This window comes from Nothoprocta perdicaria, unplaced genomic scaffold (genome assembly GCF_003342845.1).
Source record: "Nothoprocta perdicaria isolate Ctin4 unplaced genomic scaffold, notPer1 scaffold_489, whole genome shotgun sequence".
Taxonomy (NCBI): Eukaryota; Metazoa; Chordata; class Aves; order Tinamiformes; family Tinamidae; genus Nothoprocta; species Nothoprocta perdicaria.
Genome location: NW_020455742.1, coordinates 55872 through 78123, shown reverse-complemented (window position 1 = coordinate 78123; position 22252 = coordinate 55872). Strand labels below are relative to the sequence as shown.

General features: G+C 39.0%; 1 protein-coding gene across 2 annotated transcripts in view; it reads left to right on the top strand.

Annotated features, from left to right (window-relative positions):
• IQGAP1 (IQ motif containing GTPase activating protein 1) overlaps positions 1-22252 on the top strand; it is a 62349-nt gene that overhangs the window by 20914 nt on the left and 19183 nt on the right. For both annotated transcript variants that reach the window (XM_026047287.1, XM_026047288.1), the window contains exons 5-19: positions 944-1020; positions 2763-2830; positions 3433-3546; positions 3941-4119; positions 4649-4739; positions 5140-5303; positions 7752-7836; positions 8748-8911; positions 9272-9432; positions 9993-10117; positions 15501-15664; positions 17947-18037; positions 20620-20787; positions 21185-21327; positions 21662-21832. In XM_026047287.1, coding sequence (XP_025903072.1) covers positions 944-1020; positions 2763-2830; positions 3433-3546; positions 3941-4119; positions 4649-4739; positions 5140-5303; positions 7752-7836; positions 8748-8911; positions 9272-9432; positions 9993-10117; positions 15501-15664; positions 17947-18037; positions 20620-20787; positions 21185-21327; positions 21662-21832 — 1965 coding nt within the window. The remainder of the gene's footprint in view (positions 1-943; positions 1021-2762; positions 2831-3432; positions 3547-3940; positions 4120-4648; positions 4740-5139; positions 5304-7751; positions 7837-8747; positions 8912-9271; positions 9433-9992; positions 10118-15500; positions 15665-17946; positions 18038-20619; positions 20788-21184; positions 21328-21661; positions 21833-22252) is intronic.

Here is a 22252-nt window from a genome sequence, read left to right as displayed (position 1 = left end):
AGGCAGTGAGGAGGAGGGGGCCGGCCTCTTTTCAGTGGTGGACAGTGATAGGACTAGAGGAAATGGCTTCAAACTGAAGCATCGGAAGTTCCACAGGAACTTAAGGAAGCATTTCTTCACTGTGAGGGTGACAGAGGCTGCCCAGAGAGGTTGTGGAGTCTCCTTCTTTGGAGATCTTTAAAACCCGCTTGGATGCAGCCCTGTGCCACGTGCTCTAGGCGACCCTGCATGAGCAGGGGGGTTGGACTCGATGACCTCTGAGGTCCCTTCCAACCTTCGGCATTCTATGATTCTATGATTCTATACTGACAATTAGACATTAATGTTTTCAGTACTGTTCCATGCAAGAGTGCCGGAGAGGTGATGCTTTACAGTTGTCAGGACCCTTCAGTTGCTCTTGCCATTACAGAAAGAACAATGTTATCTTGTTCTCATAGACAACAACAACAAGGAATGCACAAATAAAAGTAGTTTACCTTGTCAGCACTTCTGTATGAAGATATTCTTTCTGCATTAACTCTTTAGGCTAAATTTTGAAGATTATTTTCTTCATTTGAGAGTATCTGAAAGCTTTTGGGCCCAGGTAACTGTAAACTGGATGCACAGTCTCTTCTCTTCATCCTCATTTAGTCTAAACAAATTCTCTTTTCTCTTCTTCCATTAATATTTTTCTTCTTGTCTTGATTTTCTCTACAAAGATCCAGTATCTTGGTGGGGACCGAAAAGAAAGCCTGTCTGCTTCCTAGTGTTTAGAACTTGAGTGGAAAGAGGTTTTGATGGTAGAAATCAAAGGGAGGTCTGCTACTTCAATTGGTAGGAAGGTGGAGGAGCTTGTGTAAGAGTTCTGTCCTGTCAGCTGTTTTATAGAAGTTCTGCAGAAATTTGAACTTACAGCAACTATGCCGATTTTCTTGTTCAAACTGTTAACTTGTTTTACCTTTAGATTTTCTACCCAGAGACTACAGATATCTATGATCGCAAGAACATGCCCCGCTGTATCTATTGTATTCATGCACTCAGGTAAGGCATGCTAAGCAGAAATCTGTCTGGAAAGCCAGAAGGTGACGGAAGTGATATACACACTCACTGACTTGCAGCTGAGGGATGGATGAGATTTACTGACAGAAGACGACTCATATTAGGTCAGAGCAAATAACTGTTTAGCCACTGTCTTGTCTTGGACAGTGGCCAAGACAGATGCTGAGGGAACAGGAAGCAGAAAAGTATGTTGCAATTACTCACTTGCCTTCCCAGTGCTAACGCTCTCTTTTTGCCTTTTGAGCCAGAGCTAATAACTCTGGGTGTAAAGGAAAGGCTTGAAGCCCTAGAAAGTGCCGTTATTGAATGAGAGCCAGTGTGATCACTGTAATGTACTGCAGCATGTATGACTTGAGATGAACACAGTAAGAATGATCAGGAAGGAAGTGTTGACAAAATGTCTGAAAAAATATTTGTAGACTGAGTAGGATAATTTCAGAGAAAAATAGGAGGATTTATATGTTTGTGTTTTGTTCAGTTTGATGGGATTGGGCTTTGGGCAGACTGCCCCACCCCACCTCAACAGAATGCCTGGAATCAAAATTCCAGTCTGGGTTTGAAATATGTTTAGACGTTTACATCAAGAGAAGTCCTTTTGAAAAATTTACTGTGTGAATGAATGCTGGATTGTATAACTTTGAGTCTTTGTTGCTTGCTCAGTATCAGTTCTCAAGGACTACTCACTAATCTGTTGACAGTGTGAAATCATACAGATGAATGGCGTTTAGCTGAAGGTTAAAAGATATTTCAGGCTGTTTTGGATCAAATTATTATTTATATAAATAGTGTGATTCCAAATTGGAGCTAAAAAGAATTGTTATTGGAGAATGGGACTAATATGTAATATGTAATATGTAATATGTAATATGTAATATGTAATATAGTAGACCTGTGATGGAGTATGCTGCCACTAGTATGCTGAACTAGCAGGAGCAACGCTCCCTTTCATATGGTTTATAGCAAAGGTCTTCTCTTACTAGCAGCTTTGTGATAGTTGTTGTAGCTACTCTGTGTCTGGAGTTGACTTCCATATGTTCTTGTCACATTGTTTGTAACAGCCTAGCCAATTTAGTTTCGTTTTTGTTGATGCTATTTTTCTTGTTTAGCTTCTGCACTCTGATTTGTGGACAATAACTTTATTTTCTAAGAAAATTAAATTTGTTACAATTTAGGTAAAGAAAACAAATTTAAGGAATCAATACATGCAGATGGATTTTTTTTTAAGGTAGTGTGTTGCTTTTCAGAAGAAGGTGATTTGTTTTGGATGTCTTTATATAATAAGATATTTTACTAGAGGATACAGTCCTTGAGCTGTGCTGAGCCAATGTGACAGGCCAAAAAAGAAAGAGGAGTTGCTCTGCTTTGTCTGATCCTATTTGCCCTCAGCTATATAGTTTCACTGCTCGACTGTAGCAGTTCTGGTAGGTGTCATACTCCTTTGTGAACGAGTTCAACTTTGTGAAATTATGGAGAGGTGAACAAATTAATCCCTTATTGTAATTTTAGTAAGTCAAATCAGCTCAGTGATGTCTTCAAAGGAAGGTGGGACATTGATGTGTAGCTATGGGGAGGAACAGAGGATTCAAACCATTGTTGGGTGGCAGTGAGCTCTTTTGCTTGCCTTGTCTGAATGACTCCCTGAATTTATAGTTTCTAAAATTCTGTATCATTATCAGGATCACAAGGAAAAATTACCGATGCTAATTATTTCTTTGTATTTTTAGCCTGTACCTGTTCAAACTGGGACTTGCTCCGCAAATTCAGGATTTATATGGGAAGGTGGACTTCACAGGTAACAAAACAAAACCCTCAAACCACTTGTGGTGCTGTCTTTATCTTGTACTTTGCTAGACACTGTAGCAATCAACTAGTAAAGGGGACCTTACTATAGCGAAAGATTTGAAAGGTATCTAACTTTTTAAAAATTTATTTTCCTCCAAACCAATTATGCATTGTACCTAAGAGACTTAACTAATAGCCTCGTTCTTCAGTTTTATGGTATTTAGCAATAGTATGTCTCCATATTCTCCATCTCCTTTTCAACGTAGCACTGTCTGAAAAAATAATAACAAATATTGCCTGTCCGTTTTTCTGGTCTGTTGACAGTTGTAACAGAAGCACCTCACAATGATGGAGTCTCTTCAGTCCCTTTAGTCTCTTCAGTCCCTTTGTATGAGTTGTGTGGTTTTTTTCTTGTGGGGAAGACTTTGGAATTCTCCCATATGAGTTTCTGGGCTGACTGTGGATTTTAGGAAAGAATAGAAAATGTGTATCAGTTTCCACTTGTTTTAAGCCTCATTTACTCTTATATTAATAAATAGTAATTTGTAACAATGTGACTGTCCTAAGTTTATATACAGAAACAGTTGGTGTATGCCTTTATGTATGTTTCAGAGGAAGAAATCAGTAATATGAGGCTTGAACTGGAGAAATATGGTATTCAGATGCCTGCCTTCAGCAAAATTGGTGGAATTCTAGCAAATGAACTCTCTGTGGATGAAGCAGCATGTAAGAAAAATAGGAGTTTCATTTTCTGTGGTTTTTTTTTTTTTTTTTAATATTGGCAGATTAGATACTATGTGTTTTATTATTTTCCATTGTGGGACAATCCTTTTGAAAGATAAGGAAGAGGGTTTTTGGAGGTGAGGAGGAGAGGGTTTTTTTTACTGGGACACCTTGATTTTTTTAGATAGAAAGAGCACTAGGAAATATCCTACTATTTCTAGGAAATGTGTCACCATTTATGTCCAGAATATAAAGCCACGCTGAAGTGAATGGTGTGTTGATAATTGCCAAAGTTGTTATTAGGTTTTCTCTGACTTTCTTTCCAGTTAAGTTCTAATTATGTTAAAGTTAGAGCCGTTGTGTTTGTGACTAACCAGCAGTGTGGCTTGTTTTTCAGTGCATGCTGCTGTTATTGCCATCAATGAAGCAATTGACCATCAAGTTCCAGCTGATACTCTTACAGCAATGAAGAACCCTAATGCCATGCTCGTAAATCTGGATGACCTGTTGGCGTCCACTTACCAAGACACGCTCTACCGAGCAAAAAAAGACAAGACGGAAAATGCGAAAAATAGGGTAAATCCATCCCTCTTTCAAACTGTTTGTTTGTGTGCAGATTGCAGTAAATTGTTTTATCTTGCATAGGAAAATGAAGTATCAACAATGCATGTGTTGTACAGTCCTCTGTGTATGGTGTTGGATGGATTTATTTCAATTGTGCGCGATACTTCTTTCAAAAAATGAAATGATGTGCATAACAGGCCCTCTGAATCTCTCAGAAGAGGTGGTTGCAGTTGTAGAACTCCACATGTCTAATACCTAGTTATGTCTATCATTTTCTATGTGAAAAAGAGTGTGTTTTCTTTTACAACCATTAGATTGAAATAAGGCTCTTCAGAGTCTGTATCGGAGAGTGAGTATAGGTATACTTTATGTGTTTTTACTTTTAGGGCTGCTTTTTGCAGATGTGGAGATCACCCATGCCACAGCTCTGCGTAGACACAGTTATGCTCCCTATCATTTTTCATGTGGGGCGGTCATAGACAACTTATGAAGGCAAAAGAAATTGTAGAAACAGACTGATTAGTTTTTATTTCATCTTCAGATTGCCTCTGAAAATTCAGAGAGAGAGAGAGACGTGTATGAAGAACTTCTGACTCAAGCTGAGATTCAGGGCAACATCAATAAAGTGAACAGTAGGTATCATGCTAAATTAATAGTCTTAGTTAAAGAATATTTGAAAGCAGGTGCTTTCTGTAATGCAAACAGAAGTTGAAGGCAATTTTTCTGTTCTTTTTATGTGTTATTAGTACACAGTTATAAGCTTAATTCATTTTGACTTCTGCTGCCCAATCTTTTGGGAATTGAATGTTTTGAATGTTTGTTTTTTTTTCTGTACGTAATATGGATTATTTCTATTCTTCAACCGCTCATATATAGGGCTGCTTTGCAAATGACTTTGGAAGTCTTCCATTCAGGTTCCATACCTAACTTGCCAACCATCAGGTCTAAGCATATTTCTTCTAAGTATTAGGTTATATAAGTCATGGGATTTCCTCATTTAATGTTTCTCTAAAAACTCTGCTTTATTGTTAGCTTATTCAGCTATATCAAAGATTGGTCTTGCTTTGGAACAAGGAAATGCGTTAGCATTATATGAAGCTTTGATGACACCAGCATTGGGACTCCGAGGATTAATACGAGAAAACTGTGATTGGTACCTAAAGCAATTTTTGAGTGATAGACAGCAGAAACAGGAGGTATGGAAAAGCCTAGCTCAAAATCGTTCTTATTTATTTTTTGTCCTTTCACCGTACCTTTGTAATCATTTTCAATATAAGTGCACACAATTTACTTTCAAAAATTTAGTATGTAATGCAAACAGAAAAAAAGCATACAGTAAACGCATTATTTATTTTTAGCCTCTGCATGGGAAAAGCAAGTACAGTGCTTGTATGTATGTAGAAGTACATTGTTGCCAGCAGGTGAAGAGAGGTGATCTCTCCCCTCTAGTCATCACTAGTGAGACTACCTCTGGAGCATTGTGATTGTGTGCTGGTCTGCCCAATGCAAAGAGACATGGGAATATTGCAGCTTGTCTGGTGAAGGGTGGAGAAACTGATTCGGAGACTGCGACCTCTGACAGGCAAGGACAGGCTGAAAAAGTGAGGACTATCCAGCCTCAAGAAGAGATGGTGGGACGCTAGTGATAAAGGGATCTTATCAATGTCTATAAATATCTGGTGGGAGAGGATAAAGAAGATGGAGCCAGACAGCTTCTTAGTGGTGTCCAGTGAGAGGAGAAGAAGCCAAGGAGGATAGGAATATCCTTGGAGGTATTCAGAATCCACCTGTATGTGGTCCTGGGTGACATATTCTATTTGATTCTCCTTTGAGTGGGGAGGTTTGGATTAAATGATCTTTACATGTCCGTTCCACCTTCAGTTTTTCTGTTATATTAGGCAGTCTTCTTTAAAACGTACGCTTTTCTGGGAACAAACTTTTTATTTTAAAACTTCTGAGACTTGCTTGCAATTTCTAAATGAAGGCAGCAGCCTTCAGACATAGCTCCGTATCTTATTGTTTTAGGTGCGGCTCAGTCAATTCAGCTTCCGACATAAAATTTCTGACCTTTTTTTAGTACAGGACTTGGTACAGTTGCAATGGGGAGTGGTATGGGACCTGCACAACTTTGGACAGGGTCTGCAGAGGGCCCATTGAGAACCTGTAGCCCAACTTACTTATCCTCCTCTTTGTCTCCCAAAAGCTGTGTATGCATAAATAGATCAGTCTGCTGCTTCTCTGATACACATCTTCCCCAGAATGTTATCTTTTTTTTTTCCCACTAGAGTGCAAGTTGACTTCTGTGTTCAGGAGTATCACTGAATCTGAGACAGATTCAAAACCATGCTTGTTTATGTGTAAGTTTTGATTGTTTTTATGATGTCAGATTCAGTTGGTTGATAGATAATCTCCCTCAAGATAATTCCTTAAAAAAAAGTGTTATTTTGGAATTATGATTTCATCAACCAAAATATCCTGCCACGCTTTGTGATTGTTCCTTACCTAGGACTTTGCATTAATGCAGGAGCAGAAGGATGTTTGTTGCTGTAATGTCTTTAAGCGGGGGCCTTTTGCACAGTATAGATGTAGGCCAATAGCTGCAACTATTCACAAAATTTGTCACTTATCTCTGTAAAAGGCCCTAAAAAGTGATATTTTTGGGGAGCTACAATTTGAATAATATCAGATTAATATGGTCCTTTTAAAATGTCCTGCCAAGCTTTGGCATAGCAAGTACATTGTGTAGTTGTCCAAAGATGTCCCTACTCATGACGTAAGGCTGGGGATATTTTTACCAAGAATTTTAGTTCAGGCAGCTGTTTTCTAAACTGCCAAGTCAGACTGTAAATTCTCAAAAAAAAAAAAAAAAAAAGTTGAAAGATCTCAAGATGTAAATTTGGTCTTTTGCTGCTTCTGGAGAATAATCATCATTATTCTGTGTTACAAAAAGTTGTTTGTTGCCTGTGCAGCTGGTACCCAGATTCTGGAAGTCTTCGTGCTGTTGTATCATTCTGCATCTATTTGTATTCCTGTGGTACTGTGCAGTCCAAGAAGATCTTTATATGTGTGTGTGTGTGTGTGTGTATATGAATGTATGTGTCTGTGTATGTGTGTGTATATATATATATATTTATATATATATATATATATATATATAAAGCCCAAATGACATGTTGTCCATTTATCCATTGATATTCTAGTAACTTCTGTTGCTCAGAGATGAAACAGAACACTAATTGATATTTGGGTTTCATGGCAAACTATGCAAGTACTGGCTTTTCTCCAGTACTTCAGTGATCTTTTTCCCACAGAGTCTTCCCCTTGTATTAAATGTTTCATAATTTTGGAAGTCAGGTCTTGCACTTAATTGATGTGTTCATGAGATTGCACTTCTAATACTATGAAAGGCATCAGGTTGTAACTATATGGTCTTTCAACATGTGGACTTAGTGTCTACTGTGGAATTTCTTGTCTCCAACATACTTGCAACATTCCATGCAGAGGCTGTATGGTGTTAAAGTGCTCCAAGGAAAAGTATCTTTTTTTTTTTTTTTTTCCCCCCCCGGCTCTCCTCTCCTCTGATCTGTGTGAGGTAAATAAGCTGACATTTCCCTCCCTGTGTCTGCTGTTTGTGTTTTTCTCAGGCTGGCCTTACAGGTCCTCTGCAGAAGGAAGAATTGCAGTTGGGAGTGGATGCTGCTAACAGTGCAGCACAGCAATATCAGCAAAGTAAGCATAATCAAAAATTGCTACAGTAAAGTAGCTGTGCAATGTCATCAGAAAGATAAGATAGCGCAATGATTTGTGTCAGTGTGGGGAGATAGAAAGTCTTTAAGTATACTACTTTAAGTATCTTGACTACTAAGAACATGAAGTAGACATAATTTCCATGATTTTGTATGTTTCTTTTTTTCTCCAGCACTTGGTTTGATCTGCAGAACCTTTAGGTGCTTCGGTATACAAAATTGTTGCTAAGTATCAGGCAGCAAATGTAGATGGCAATGACTTGCATCATAATTAATTTATTTGTACATCTTAGAGTTCATCATAATCAATTTATTTGTACATCTTAGAGTTCATCTTTGAAGGATTTGTTTTAAGCTTAGTACTGAAAATAAGGTTTGTTGCTGTTGCTTTCCTATAAGAGCATGTTTATATTTCAAATATTGATTGTTCTCTGTTCAGTACTATACAGAATTCTGTCAGTTCTGGCTGCCCAGCGATGATTGGTTCGATTTATATTAGGTAGAAAGCTTTGAGAATAGACATGGTAGACTCAGGAAAGACAAATGGTTAATAACTGCATTAAAAAAAAAAAAAAAAGCAATTCAGAGGCTTCTGATCAGCAGAAGACTGAAATAGTGACACAGTCCTCTGATGGAGTAGTCAAGCAAAAAGGTCAACAGGTTGTTAAAAATAATCATTTAAAAAAGGGATTTTATGGCCTAGTTGTCTGCAGTAATGAAAGACTAACTTTGGAAATACAGATCAGAGAATGTCACTGACTCTTATAGCTAATGGATTTTTTTTATCGAGTATTGGGTATTTGACTGCTGAGTGGAATAAAAATATTCTCATTGTTAGGGAATCCACTATCCGCCTTCCTGTTTTCTTGTGCTGTTGCTTCTTTGAACTTCTAGGGCTGGCAGCAGTGGCCAGAATTAATTCTGCAATTCAAAAGGGTGATGCTGAAAAGACTGTAGTAGAACTAATGAACCGAGAGGCCCAGCTACCAGAGGTTTATCCATTTGCTGCAGAACTTTACCAAAGGGAGCTAGCCACCTTGCAGCAACAGAGCTCTGAAGTAAGTACCTCATTCTTGCTTTTTTTCTAGAAATAGGTGTGGATCATGGAGTCCACCTAATCTGGTTTGTTAAACACATTCTGCAGAATTTAGAGAGCTCATAAAGCTTTGTTAATGTTCAGACTTTTTTGATGTATGGTTCAATCCATATGTCTAGAGCTACTGAGCACTGTAAGATTGTTTTACTCTTGCTTGGCATTCCGGTTTTGTTCATGATACTTTTCAATTTCTATGTCATATAGATTGTTCTTTTGTTTTTCTCTTACATGCCTTTTCTGACAACTATTGTCTAGTCTTTTACATACAGCAGTAGTTTGTGACAGGTGAGTAGAAGGAATTTGTTATCCTCTTTGCCTGCAGGGTAACCTCACCCATCCGGAACTATCTGTTGCTATAGAAATGCTGTCTTCTGTGGCCCTTATTAATAGGGCTTTGGATTCAGGGGATGTGAGTACAGTATGGAAACAGCTGAGCAGTCCGGTCACAGGGCTCACTAACATTGAGGATGAGAATTCTCAGAGGTGAGTATTTGCAGGAGTCATGTCTGCCCTTTATATTGCTTATATTGTTAAACTTCTTGTGTGTGTATGTGTGTGTTGTTTTTTTTTTCTTTTTGTTTGTTCGTTCTACCCTTTAGGTTCTTTCTGTTTTTCATTTGTCATTTGTCACAGCTTTGATTTTATCTCTTTTGGCTCTCATGACTTGCTTTTTATTCTATTATTACCTCATATTGGTCTGATTTCTGTGCTGTCTGTTGAAGACTTCTCTCAGATTTCACACTAAAGCCAAGCTTTTTATTCTTAGTGGTAGTAATCCACATCAACCACAGCATCTTTTACCCTTCTCACCTCATTTGATGTTTTAGTGCTTTTGTCAGTTATTTAATTCTCCTTATATTTATTTGGGCAGGCCCATCTTGTGTATTAATCATTCAACCTTTTCTTCCGTTATTTTGCATTTGCTTCGTTTCTACTCTTGTATTACCTCTTCCGTTTTGTGTTTGGTCTTCACGCTGTATTGTGCGTTCCCTCACCAGCTTGCTTTGATGTGATTTTTTTTGTTTTGTTTTGTTTTTTTACAGATACATTGATGATTTGATGAAGCTGAAAGCTCAGACACGTATAGAAGGAAATGAATTTATCTCATGGAATGATATCCAGGCATGTGTTGATCGTGTGAACATAGCAGTGCAAGAAGAACATGAAAGTAAGTTCTTCTTGATTCATACTAGATGGACATGAGACTGTAAAAGGTTTTAAACCTAGATGCATTAGTATCAAAAGTTGTTGATGATGGACTCATGGTTGTGTCATACATTAAATATCTATGAAAAACTTAGTTTGTTATGAGAAAGATTTGATGGTGTTAGTTAACAGAGCCCTGAGAACAGAACTGATCAAGCATTCGGGAGTACTTGTGGTATTGCAGTCAGTATTGCAGTATTGCAGTATTGCAGTCGATGCATGTTGCTACGCTTTTTACGTAACAAAATTGCATCCGTTTTCTGCAGTCAGTGTCTAGCTCTGATTTGGCCTCTAAAACTAGTATTGCCAGTATCTGAGTTCATTGTTGCAAAATCTTGGAGTACTCTGTGCTCTTTCACCTTTATCTGCTGCCAGTTGAAAATATTTTTCTTAGAATCTTGTTTTCTTTGTCTATAATTTCTTCCTTGTTAAGATTTTTTTTTTCTTCTCTCTTTTGGTCCCCCTTTAAATGTGCATTGGCCTTTTGTCCTTTCCAGTGTTTAGAACAAGTTTCACACTCTTCAAGATCCCCCCTCTCCTCTTTCTCTACCCATCTATGTGTCATCTCTGTATTGATCTGTCAGATCAAGTTCAGTGATGGAGGTAAAAAACAAAAACAAAAAAAACGCCATCAGATATGTTTTTTCATTTTAGTTAGGTCATAACTGAAACAGTGATAGCCCCCCAAAAGTTGTTTTTGAAATGATGATTGTTCGCTTCTGTATCCAAAAGTTTATGCTTATTATAATTTTTTTTTTCATTTTTCAAAGCACATTTAATTATATCATCTGTTTGATGCCACTAAATGTTTGTTCCAGATGTTGGGACCCAAATCTCGAGTTAGAACTAACTGTTTGCAGTTAGTTCTGTGAGGAAATTTAGAAGCCTTTCTCTTTTGTTTAAAGCTGTATAACCAACTACTAGTCTGCAAAAGCTGAATTGACTGATAACTGACCTGCTGATGAATAGAAAAAGAGTATGGGTGTACACCTGTGTCTTTTTAATACAAAAGACTGGAAAAGTCTCCATAAAGTCCTGTTTATCATAAGTGCTCTTCTTAGTCTTCAGTGCAAGTAATTCCAGTGTTTCTGGGATTTCTAAGGAGATGAGTATGTTCTAAGATGAATGTATGTAAACTGTAGGAGGGAGCAAACAATCTAGGAGGGAGCAAACAATCTAGGAGGGAGCAAACAATCTAGGAGGGAGCAAACAATCTATACCATACTCTGCATAGTCTGGATGACCTGGAAAGATGTCAAATTAAGAACAAAAAATAAAATGAAAACATCTTAATAAGATAATATATAGAGAGGGATAATGAAGAGGCAAAATCCAAGAGATGCAGAGAAATAAATTCTATTATGACCTGTGCATCAGTTCCAAGAAATTGGGTAATAGGCTAGACTGAACAATTTTTATCTAGTTAGTAAAAGAGAAATCTAGTTGAAAGATCTGAGTTATTCGCAGTTTTGGGAGCAAATAATAGATTTTACAAGGGGCTACAAGAGAAAACATACAATCGTGTTCATTTATATGTGTGTTAGGGAGTCAAATCATAATGGAGAAGAGTAGAGAAATTAAGGAAGAAAGCCATTATTGAATTTTGGAGGAGGAAGAAAGGGATGTCACTTTAAGCGGTCAATACTGTGCAACTCACTACTCAAACATCCTTTATAACTTAGTTTTCTGCCAAAAGCAGTGGAACAGGGAATAAATCAGAGAATATGTAGATGTTCCATCCAGTCCTATTGTAGGTATTTCTATAACAAAACCAAGGATTTCTGTTTGCAGTCTCTCTGATCTTGAAGGATAAGTAGGAACTTATCGTGGAAGTCTGTAAATGATCCCGGCTTGCTAACATGTCTGCGAGCGCAGAATTAGCTGTAGAATGGTGGCATGGGTATGTGGAGTTAGGGTCTGAGTTCTGTAGAACAAAATCATTTGCATGAAAGAGCAGAATGAATTAGAAGAATATGGGCAATAGGGAGTGAAATAAAATTATTTTACTATCATCCCAGCCTCACAGGAAAAGTAAAAGACTGTATTAAAAAGTAGTATATATGAAGTATATATAAAAGTAGTATATATGAAAGAAAAAGTGAAGATAATCAGAAGATGATTTTAAAAAATTATTGACAACTCTACCTGTTTTTGCTACCAGGTAGAGTTGTCAATCACAGAATCGCAGAATCACAGAATGGTTAAGGTTGGAAGGGGCCTCTAGAGATCAGCTAGCCCAACCTTCCTGCTCCGGCAGGGACACCCAGAGCATGTGGCACAGGGTGGCATCCAGGCGGGTTTTGAAGATCTCCAGAGAATAAGACTCCGCAACCTCCCTGGGTAGCCTGTTCCAGGGCTCTGTCACCCTCACAGTGAAGAAATTTCTATCTCCTCACGTGGAGATGGAACTGCCTGTGTTGCAGCTTTCAGCCATTACCCCTTGTCCTGTCACTGGCCACCACTGAGAAGAGCTTGGCCCCTTCCTCTCTACATTCTCCCTTCATGAACTTACACATGTTAATCAGATCCCCTCTCAGCCTTCTCTTCTGCAGGCTAAACAGGCCCAACTCATGCAGTCTCTCCTCATACGAGAGATGTTCCAGTCCCTTAATCATCTTGGTTGCCCTCCACTGGACCCTCTTTAGAAGTTCCACGTCCCTCTTATACCGGGGAGCCCAGAACTGCCCACAGTACTCCAGGTGCGGCCTCTCCAGAGCTGAGTAGAGGGGCAGAATCACCTCCCTCGACCTGCTGTCAACACTCCTCCTGACGCAGGCCAGGATCCCATTGGCCGCCTTGGCCACGAGAGCACACTGCTGCCTCATGGTTAACTTGGTGTCCCCTTGGTGTCCCCAGGTCCCTCTCTGTGGAGCTGCTCTCTGCCAGGTCAACCCCTATTCTGTACTGGTGCCTGGAGTTATTACTCCCCAGGTGCAGGACCCTTCATTTGTCCTTATTGAACCTCATGAGGTTCTTCTCTGCCCAACTCTTCAGCCTGTCCAGGTCCCTCTGAATGGCAGCACAGCCCTCCAGAGTGTTGGCCACTCCACTCAGCTTGGTATCATCTGCAAACTTGTTCAGGGTGCACTCAGTGCACTCGCTCAGGTCATTGACGAACAGGTTGAAGAGCACCGGGCCCAGTACTGACCCCTGCGGGACACCACTGGCCACAGGCCTCCAACTGGACTCGGTCCCATTTATCACCACCCTCTGAGCTCTGCCATCCAGCCAGTTCTCAATCCACCTCACTGTGCACTCGTTCAGACCACACTCCCGGAGCTTTCCTATGAGGATATTATGGGAGATGGTGTCGAAAGCCTTGCCGAAGTCAAGGTAGACAGTGGCCCTCCCCTCGTCCAGCCGGCCAGTCATCCCATCATAGAAGACTATTAGGTTTGTGAGACATGACTTCCCCTTGGTGAATCCATGCTGACTACTCCTGATCACCTCCTTCTCCTTCATATGCCTAGATATGTTCTCAAGGATGAGCTGCTCCATCACCTTACCAGGGACGGAGGTGCAGCTGACCAGCCTGTAGTTGCCCAGCTCCTCCCTCTTGCCTGTTTTGAAGATTGCAGTCATGTTGTCCCTCTTCCAGTCCTCTGGCACCTCCCCTGCTCTCCAGGACTACTCGAAGTTGATGGAGAGCAGCTGAGCAATAACCTCTACCAGTTCCTTCAGCGCTCTTGGGTGCATCCCATTGGGGCCCATAGATTTGTGGGTGACCAGTTTGCCTAATGCAGAAGTTTGTCAATAATGCAGAAAAATAAGAACTATTAACTAAATAATACCACTCAGAGGAAAGCAGATGATAATCACATTGTGATGATGACAAATATCTCTCCTTTTGGCATTAGAGCTAGGCATTTTGGAACCAGTAGGTACTGAAAGTTTGTATTCCAGATTTCTAAAAGAGATCTTCCCCCAAGTAAATCTGTACTTGCCAGTATGGAAACTGAAACTAGAGAAATTAGAAGAACGAAAAAAAAGAAAGAATTTTATTTGTTTTGAAATTAGCAATATGTGACAGCTGACTGCGAACTGTGATGGACTCTATTGTCCAGAATTCTACTGAAGATTGCACTCAATTTGTTTCCTAGAAGCACATCCAGATAAGGAACACAACTGAAAGCCCCTGTGGCTTGTGCTGTGTGGGTGCTCAGACTTCACTTTTACTGTTGATTATTGAAAGTCTCAGCATGTGGTCAAAGGAGCTGCCATATTCAATTAAAAATTTACTGGAAATTTGATGAGAGCAGATGAAAAACACCACAATTTGTAAAGTCTGGACTTATATGTGTTCCTATTATTCCTTGTTCCTAAAATTCATTTTGTTTACACAAAATATTTCTGGGCTTGAAGGAGTTTAAATGTTTAGATGATGCTTTTTCACAGACAGCCCTACCAGAGTGTTAAAAATGCAAGCCTTGTGATATCCTCAATGTATTGTTTTCCTTAGTAGTTCCTCCATCCAAATAGTCATTCTACCTGAAGTTTTTTTTTTTTTTTTTTTTTTGTATAAATGCTAGTTTTGTGGGTTTTTTTTCCAGAACAAAATGATCCTTGGATAAACTGACCAAAACTGAAAAATGTAAAATGCTGAGCTCTTTCCTTTTTTTTTTTTTTTTTTTTTTACAGAGAGAAAAAAAAAAAAACCTTTAGTTTTGCCCTGATGAAACTGCGATTCTAGTTGAGCAGGGAATTGAACCAGATAACATCCAGCGGCATATTACCGCCTAAATTACTGTGATATGCTGGAGATAGTTGCTGTTGATAGGGTATGGATGATGTAGATTTTTTTGCCGTGTATCTAATTATAAGCAATTTCTTCTCAAATTTTACTTAGGTGAATCGGACTCTTACAGTACTTGAATAGCATCCACATGCCTTGTAGTATACTTACGTTATGTATGTTCAGTAGACTTTTGAAAGTTGTTATTATTTTAAAAATGTATTTTATGCAGGCTTTCAACTCTGAAGATTTCTCTTCGGAAAAGTCAGTACCTTGGAAACCTGTAACCTATGAACTTTTGCCGTTTTTTGMAAAAAAAAAATTGTCTCTTCTCACAACTCTTTAAGTTGGATGCCTGAGGACTTAGGACACTTCACATGGTCTCCCAGAGTGATTATGTTTTTATTACAATGCCCATACATTTAATGGGCACTTTAAAGTGAAAAGTAGTCTTTCTTTTTTTACCAGTAAAAAGTGTTTTCTCTTAACAATGTTACAGTTCTTGGATGACATCTGGTTTAGAAAGACTTATTTGCACTTTTTTGGAGCATTGCTTGTGATTTGTTTGTTGACCAGAAATGGATCTTTTTACTTCTCCCTCTTTCTTCTCCAGGGATTTTGGCAATTGGACTTATTAATGAAGCTTTGGATGAGGGGAACTCCAAAAAGACAATTCAAGCATTACAGATTCCTGCTGCAAAATTGGAGGGTGTAACCCCAAAGGTAGCCCAGCACTATCAGGATACACTACTTAGAGCCAAGAGAGAGAAGGCGCAAGTGAGTGAAATTAAATGTATCTCATAAAAAGCCTTTCCATCTGTGTGGCATGGTTATTGCAGTGGGAGTTGGGAGTCCTGGTTGACAACAAGCTCATCATGAGCCAGCAGTGTATCCTTGTGACCAAGAAGGTTGTTGGGTTCCTGGCTGCATCAGGAGGAGTGTTACCAGCAGATCGAGGGAGGTGATCCTGTCCCTCTACTCAGCTCTGGAGAGGCCACACGTGAAATATGATATGCAGTTCTAGGTTCCTCGGTACGAGAGGGATGTGCAACTTCTAGAGAGGGTCCAGCATAGAGCAACAAACATGATTAAGGGACTGGAGCATCTATTGTGTGAGAAAAGACAAAATGAGCTGGGCCTGGTTAGTCTGGAGAAGACTGAGAAGGGATTTGATCAATATGGATAAACTTGAGGGGAGAATGTAAAGAGAATGGGCCAGACTCTTCTTGGTGGTGGCCAGTGACAGCACAAGTAATGGGCATAAATTGAAACAGAGGAAGTTCCATCTCCATGTGAGGAAGAACTTCTTTCCTGTGAGGGTGGCAGAGCCTTGGATCAGGCTGCTGAGGGAGGTTGTGGAGTCTCCTTCTTTGGAGATCTTCCAAACCCGACTGGATGCCCCATGCTCTGGATGTCTCTAGTGGAGCAGGGCAAGTAGGCTAAATTATCTGTAGATGTCCCTTCCATCCTCAACCATTCTGTGATGATTCTGTGTTGCCAGAAAACTAGGCAACTAAACTGGAAGCAGAGATATGGACCTTCTGCATGCAATTGACAGATCTTACTGAGTCAGTTGGGAACTTTCTGTGCTAAAGAAAGAGATTTGCAGCCAGCAGCTATGCACCCTCATGGCCTGTGGAGAGGATGGAGAGGACTGTAAGGATATTAACTGCATAAAATACTTTGCACTAAGCCCAATGAGACAAAGATCAAAGATATGTAATTAGTGAATGTCTCTTCCATATTCTTAGGGAGACCATGTTAATTCTAGTAGTTCTGAACTTCTGAAAATACCTCCCTTGCAACCTTAAGGTGTTTTACTGTTGTTTTTGTTGCTTTCTCCTTTTTTTTAAAAATTTTTTTGTTAATTCCTTGAGAGTCCTTTATGTCAAATATCTCTGGAGGCATTATATATGCTTACAAAGGAGAAGAAAAAAAAGAAAAAAAAGGAAAAAAAAAAAGAAAATGAAGAATCTGTTTAGGCTTTATGCTGTGTTTAGTGCAAAGTTTGGAGAAAGAAGTGAACCAAAAATTGTGCTACTAGTAAGTTGTGTACAGTTGCCTGTTGTTCATGCATGTGCACATTGCACACACTAGTGTGGGTGAGATATTGATTTCAGTTTTATTCATCTAATTACAAAGTAGTAGAGTCTTCTACTTTCAGTATTTCAGTAGCTTTTCTTTTGCCCTTTTAGCTATATTGAGATTCTTTTTTTTTTTTTTTTTAAAAAAAAAAACAGTCAATGTAACCCCACACAATGCCAATAGCAGGAAACTGAATACATTACTGATGAACACCATTGAGCAGATTCTTTATGAAGGGCTTTGAAAGGGTTAATGTTCMTCAGGAACCGGTTTTGTGCTGAAGCATTTCCTCCTGCTGAGTCAGAATGAAATAATGGACTTTTTAAAGTGTGCATGCAAGTTTGTTCCGGTCTGGGCTAGTGACTTCACTTGGTGTGAAATTGCCTTATTTGGGTACATGTTAAATTCATGGCTTGTCCCAGCATCATTGCAGCAATTACAGAAATGATGAGATCATATTACTGAAAGTGTTTGGGTGAAAACAGTTGTAATCTTTGATCAATCTTAAGTCAATCTTAAGTGACTTACCGACTAACAATTTCTAAACCCAGGACTGGGAGAGGTTATAGTTGGCAATAAGGCACTCATGAGTGCATGGTGTGATAAGGGAGCACGTGTGACTGCTTTTCATGGACTAAGTAAAAAAAAAGAAGACCCTTTAATGTGTTGTGTTGTGTGTACCTGCCTGGAAGTTTTCAGCAGAAAAAGCATAGGATGGTTTTAATAGTCTGCGGGTTGGTGTTTCTTTTATTATTAGGACTGAAAGGTTTTGACTGGGAGGCAGGACAATGTCTGGTAAAGCTATAGTAGTCTTTGCTGGTCAGAAATGCACATGATGTCCTTGTGTTGAAATCAATTAGAAAGATACTGAAATGCTTCTTTTACTGAAAACTAATATATTGGCTTGCTGAGTGCAGATTACTCTGCAAAAATGAAATAAAGATAATGCATTTTTCTCTATTAATTCACTTTAGGATACTCAGGATGAGACAGCTGTACTTTGGCTAGATGAAATTCAGGATGGGATTTATAAGGCTAACAAGGACACAGAGGAGTCTCAAAGGTGTAAGTATTCTAGTATATATTCCAGTTAATCCCTGTTGTCAATCAAATACCGATTACTTAAGGAAAGGTTCAGAGCTAGAAGTCATATAAATATGGCAGAGGAAGTTTATTACACTTTTGTGCTTTGGATATGATAATTTTTCTTTGGTGAGTGGATGTCAGATTCTTTGAATGTTAAATTTCTCAATGCCTCTCTTAGTATGCTGTTTTTTTCTGGTTTTGCTTGTGATCGGGTTAACTCGTTGAACACGTCTCTCAAGCAGACTAGTGATTGTAGCTAACTGTGCATCACCTGTGGTGGATAATTAAGTGCAAGAATATGAATGCACAATTTAAATATTATTGTCTGCTGCATATGAGCTTATTATTCCTGTGGTAAATTGTTGTCTCAGTTCTATTATGTGTTTCTGAACTACATCACACTTACTTTAAAAATACAGTCCACTGCTTGCATCTGTAATACACACCTTTCCCTCCTTATTGCACTTTGTGGGTAAACTGACCCCCACCCATCATTACATCCTGTTCTTTTATAATAAACTTTTCTGCCTCTAGTAATAAACCACTTCCTGCTACTTGCTTACTTTTTGTTGTTGTTGTTCCTGTTCCTGACAGAAATTTTCTTTTTAATAAGAGCATGAGTGTTTTTTTTCTGGTCTGCTTTTTCAACCTTCCCCCCACCCCGCCCCATCCTACTCGTCTGTTCCCTGTATATGCTGTTTGTTTGCTGGTTAATAACTTGCTTCAGATAAATTGTTTTTATGTATTTTTCAAGTATAATTTTATTCTAACTACGTTTATTCTAAATTCCTATTTTTCTCTTGTATTTAGCATTTTTACTTGCCTGCTTTGACTGATTTTGTACAGCATTAGCAAGCTGATTATTTTCTTTCTTTATAGTTTTCTTTATTCTGTATCATCTCTAGTGTGCTGATAAAATACTTTGTTTTCCATTCCCCAAACTTCTAATGTGTTATTACCCTAATGCTGGAAGTTTTCTCAAGATGAGTTATCAGTCCATTCTGATTTTGCTTCAAATAGGCAACTAACTATCTGAGCGTGTAATTGTTCTGGAGATACCCGCCTGGATGCTGCCCTGTGCCATATGCTCCAGGTGACCCTGCATGTGCAGGGGGGTTGGACTAGATCATGTCTAGAGGTCCCTTCTGACCTTAAGGATTCTGTGATGGTGCTGTTTTACTTCTGGGATAGAGAAGTGAGAGAAGTTGTGGAATCTCTATCCTTGGAGATTCTTCAAAACTCAATCAGACAAGGTCATGAAAAGCTGCTTCCAGTGTTGTAGTTAGCCCTGTCGTAAGCAGAAGTTTTGACTACGATTCCTCAGAGGTCCCTCCAACCTAAGTACTTCATGCATCTGTGTATCAGTTATGTGCATTTTACAGCACAGTTGATTATTCCTGTTATCAGTGTTGATGCAACGATCAGCTTGCTTTCATATTTGTGTTTTATCCATTTTTGGTTTTTGTTTATGAATGTTTTAGAAGGGAACAAAATCAATAGGTTTACAAAAAGATATAGGTATGTTTCTAATGAAATAAAGCAGTTTTTATCTTTTTACATTCCCCATGGCTTAGTTTGGTTGTTTTTGATACCAATATTTGGTCAGTGAATTCTGCTATTAACTATCTTAAAAAAAAAAAAAAAAAAAAAAAAAAGCGGTAGGGCAGTAGTTTACCTATTCATCTTAGTATTTGTCCCCAGCCGTACCAGTATAATACCCTGTTTCCCCACCTTTACGTGCACCTTGGCAAGATAGCAGCTTGAATGTCATGCCGAGGAACATTTGATGAAGTGCAGAATAATTTATGTTCCCTTAAAGCTGTTTGAAATCTTCAATACCCTTAGCTGTCCGTAGATGAAGAGGCATTTTTGCAGTTATTATCTAATGCTGAAAGTTACTATAGTTCTGCTTTGCTTTATAGCTCAGCTTTGCTATCCTTTGTGATAGCGTAACTCCTTTGCTCGTTTTCCTTGTGCAAATATGTCAGTGTGTGAGTCACGGTTTTGAAATACTCCTGGAACTGCATTTTATTTTCCTGTTTCTTCACCTCCCGCCCTTCTCTGCCACCAGTGTTTCATATTTTGCCTTGTTTACAAACTACTGCTTATTCATGCTGCTGCTGCTATTGCTAGAGATGGTATTAATTTTTGAAACGAACCCTTTTATACAGCTGGCAGAGTGACTTGGCTCTTCCAGAAGAAGCTGTCTCAACTAAAACTGTTGTCTGATGAGAGTTAGGTGGAACTGTCTGTGTTGTAGAAAAGTATTGTGGATAAATCTGTACCACATCAAGGCTCAGAAAGACCACAAATAATCTGCTCAGAGGCTCAGAGGCAACATGTTATATATGGCTGGATGCACCATACTCAAGGTGCCTCTGTATTGCAAAGTGTCTCACTTGTACCTGGGTGTGTTGTATTTGCATGCGCACAAACACATGTGCTTGTGCTGTTAGGATGTGCACATGTGCATGTTGCCATCCCCCATTTTGTTTTTCTGTTTGTTGTGAAACATCAAGCCCCTGAGTGTCAAAGTAACATGCTTCCTTATGTTGTCTAAGTTTCCTTAGGAATCCTGGCTATTAATGAAGCAGTAGACCACGGTGATATTAGCCTGACTCTGAGTGCCTTGCGCTCACCGGATGTTGGGCTATATGGAGTCACTCCTGAGTGCGCTGAGACGTACCATCGAGAACTGGCAGAAGTCAAGAGAAGAAAAAGGGCAGCAGGTGAAACTTAAATAGCTAGCTATTGGTGAGAGCACGTAAATCCGAGATTATTATATGCAAAACAAGAGACCGAGAAAAACCAATCCCCTGGCGTGAGGGGGACAGGACGGGCAAGAGGGCAAGTCTTGTGCTCTAAGTGGAAATGGGGGCTTATTTGTAAGCTAAAGTAAAAATAATAAATATATAAATAGTAGAATCTTCTTTGTTTTTAGAACGTGTTGCATTAGATAGTTGTCATGTTAGTTCATTGGTGGTCTCAGAAAAATATATGTCCTCTTGTTTGGGGGCAGATGCCTCTGTATATGCATCTGTATATGTTTACTTCCTAATTGTAATATTTGTATGCTGGAAAAACAGTGTTTGGTTTTGAGACTTAGGCTGTGGTTTCTGTTCTTAGGGAACAATAGCAGTGAATGGGTAAAACACTGGGTGAGAGGAGGCTATCATTATTACCATAACCTGCAGACCAAAGAGGGCGGATGGGATGAACCAGACAAATTTGTGCAAAATGACATGCAGCTGTCACGGGAGGAGATACAGGTAGGACAGATGACTCAAGCTCTCTCTCTGAAAAGTTGACGTTCCCATTCTGCTAGTCTTCAACACAACTTAAAGATTAATGCTTCAATGCAGTAGATTGTCTTCTCTGTTATGTTAGCAAGTGTACATTACACGTTATCAGACTTTGTGTCAAAATTCCTTGTCCCATTTCAGAAAATTAATATCTTTGGTAAATGACCATGATGTTGCTTTTCACTGAAAAGTAATTTGGAAGTTTCTCTTGTACCCAATACAGAAAGCTTATGTAACACCACTCTTCTCGTGTTCCAATTCTTTGTACTGCCTCTTTTTTTCTTCCATAACGCTAATCCAGAGCACTGTCTCTGGAGTCACTGCTGCATACAACCGAGAACAACTGTGGCTGGCCAATGAGAATCTGATTACAAAACTTCAGGCTTGTTGTCGGGGATATCTGGTTCGCCAGGAATTCATCTCAAGAATGAATTTTCTGAAGAAACAAGTCCCAGCAATCACTTGCATCCAGGTAGTGATACCTGCTAATTCAGAGACATGTGCTCTGCAGATGCTCCCTCTACACAGGCATTTTGACAGTTTTCAGTTTTAGCGCTCAGTGATGTTCACCTGATTTTGCAACTTATCTGAAGATATACGTATTTTTTTTTTTGCCCAAAGAATTTTTGCATGTGGTCTGCTTTTCCATTTGATACAAAATGAATAAATTCTCCTCAAGCAGAATTCCGGGGAGAAAAACACATCCGAGGAACGTCTTTCCATCATTTTATTGGCCAATTCAGTGTTTTGGCAATGTCAGATATGTTATGTCTTTATGCAGATAACACCATGTGAGGAATTTCTATTGTGATTCATGACAAATAAAAAAGAAACAACATATTTTTCTGTATTCCAAACTAAGATTCCCCTTCTGTCCTCCGATTTTTACTTT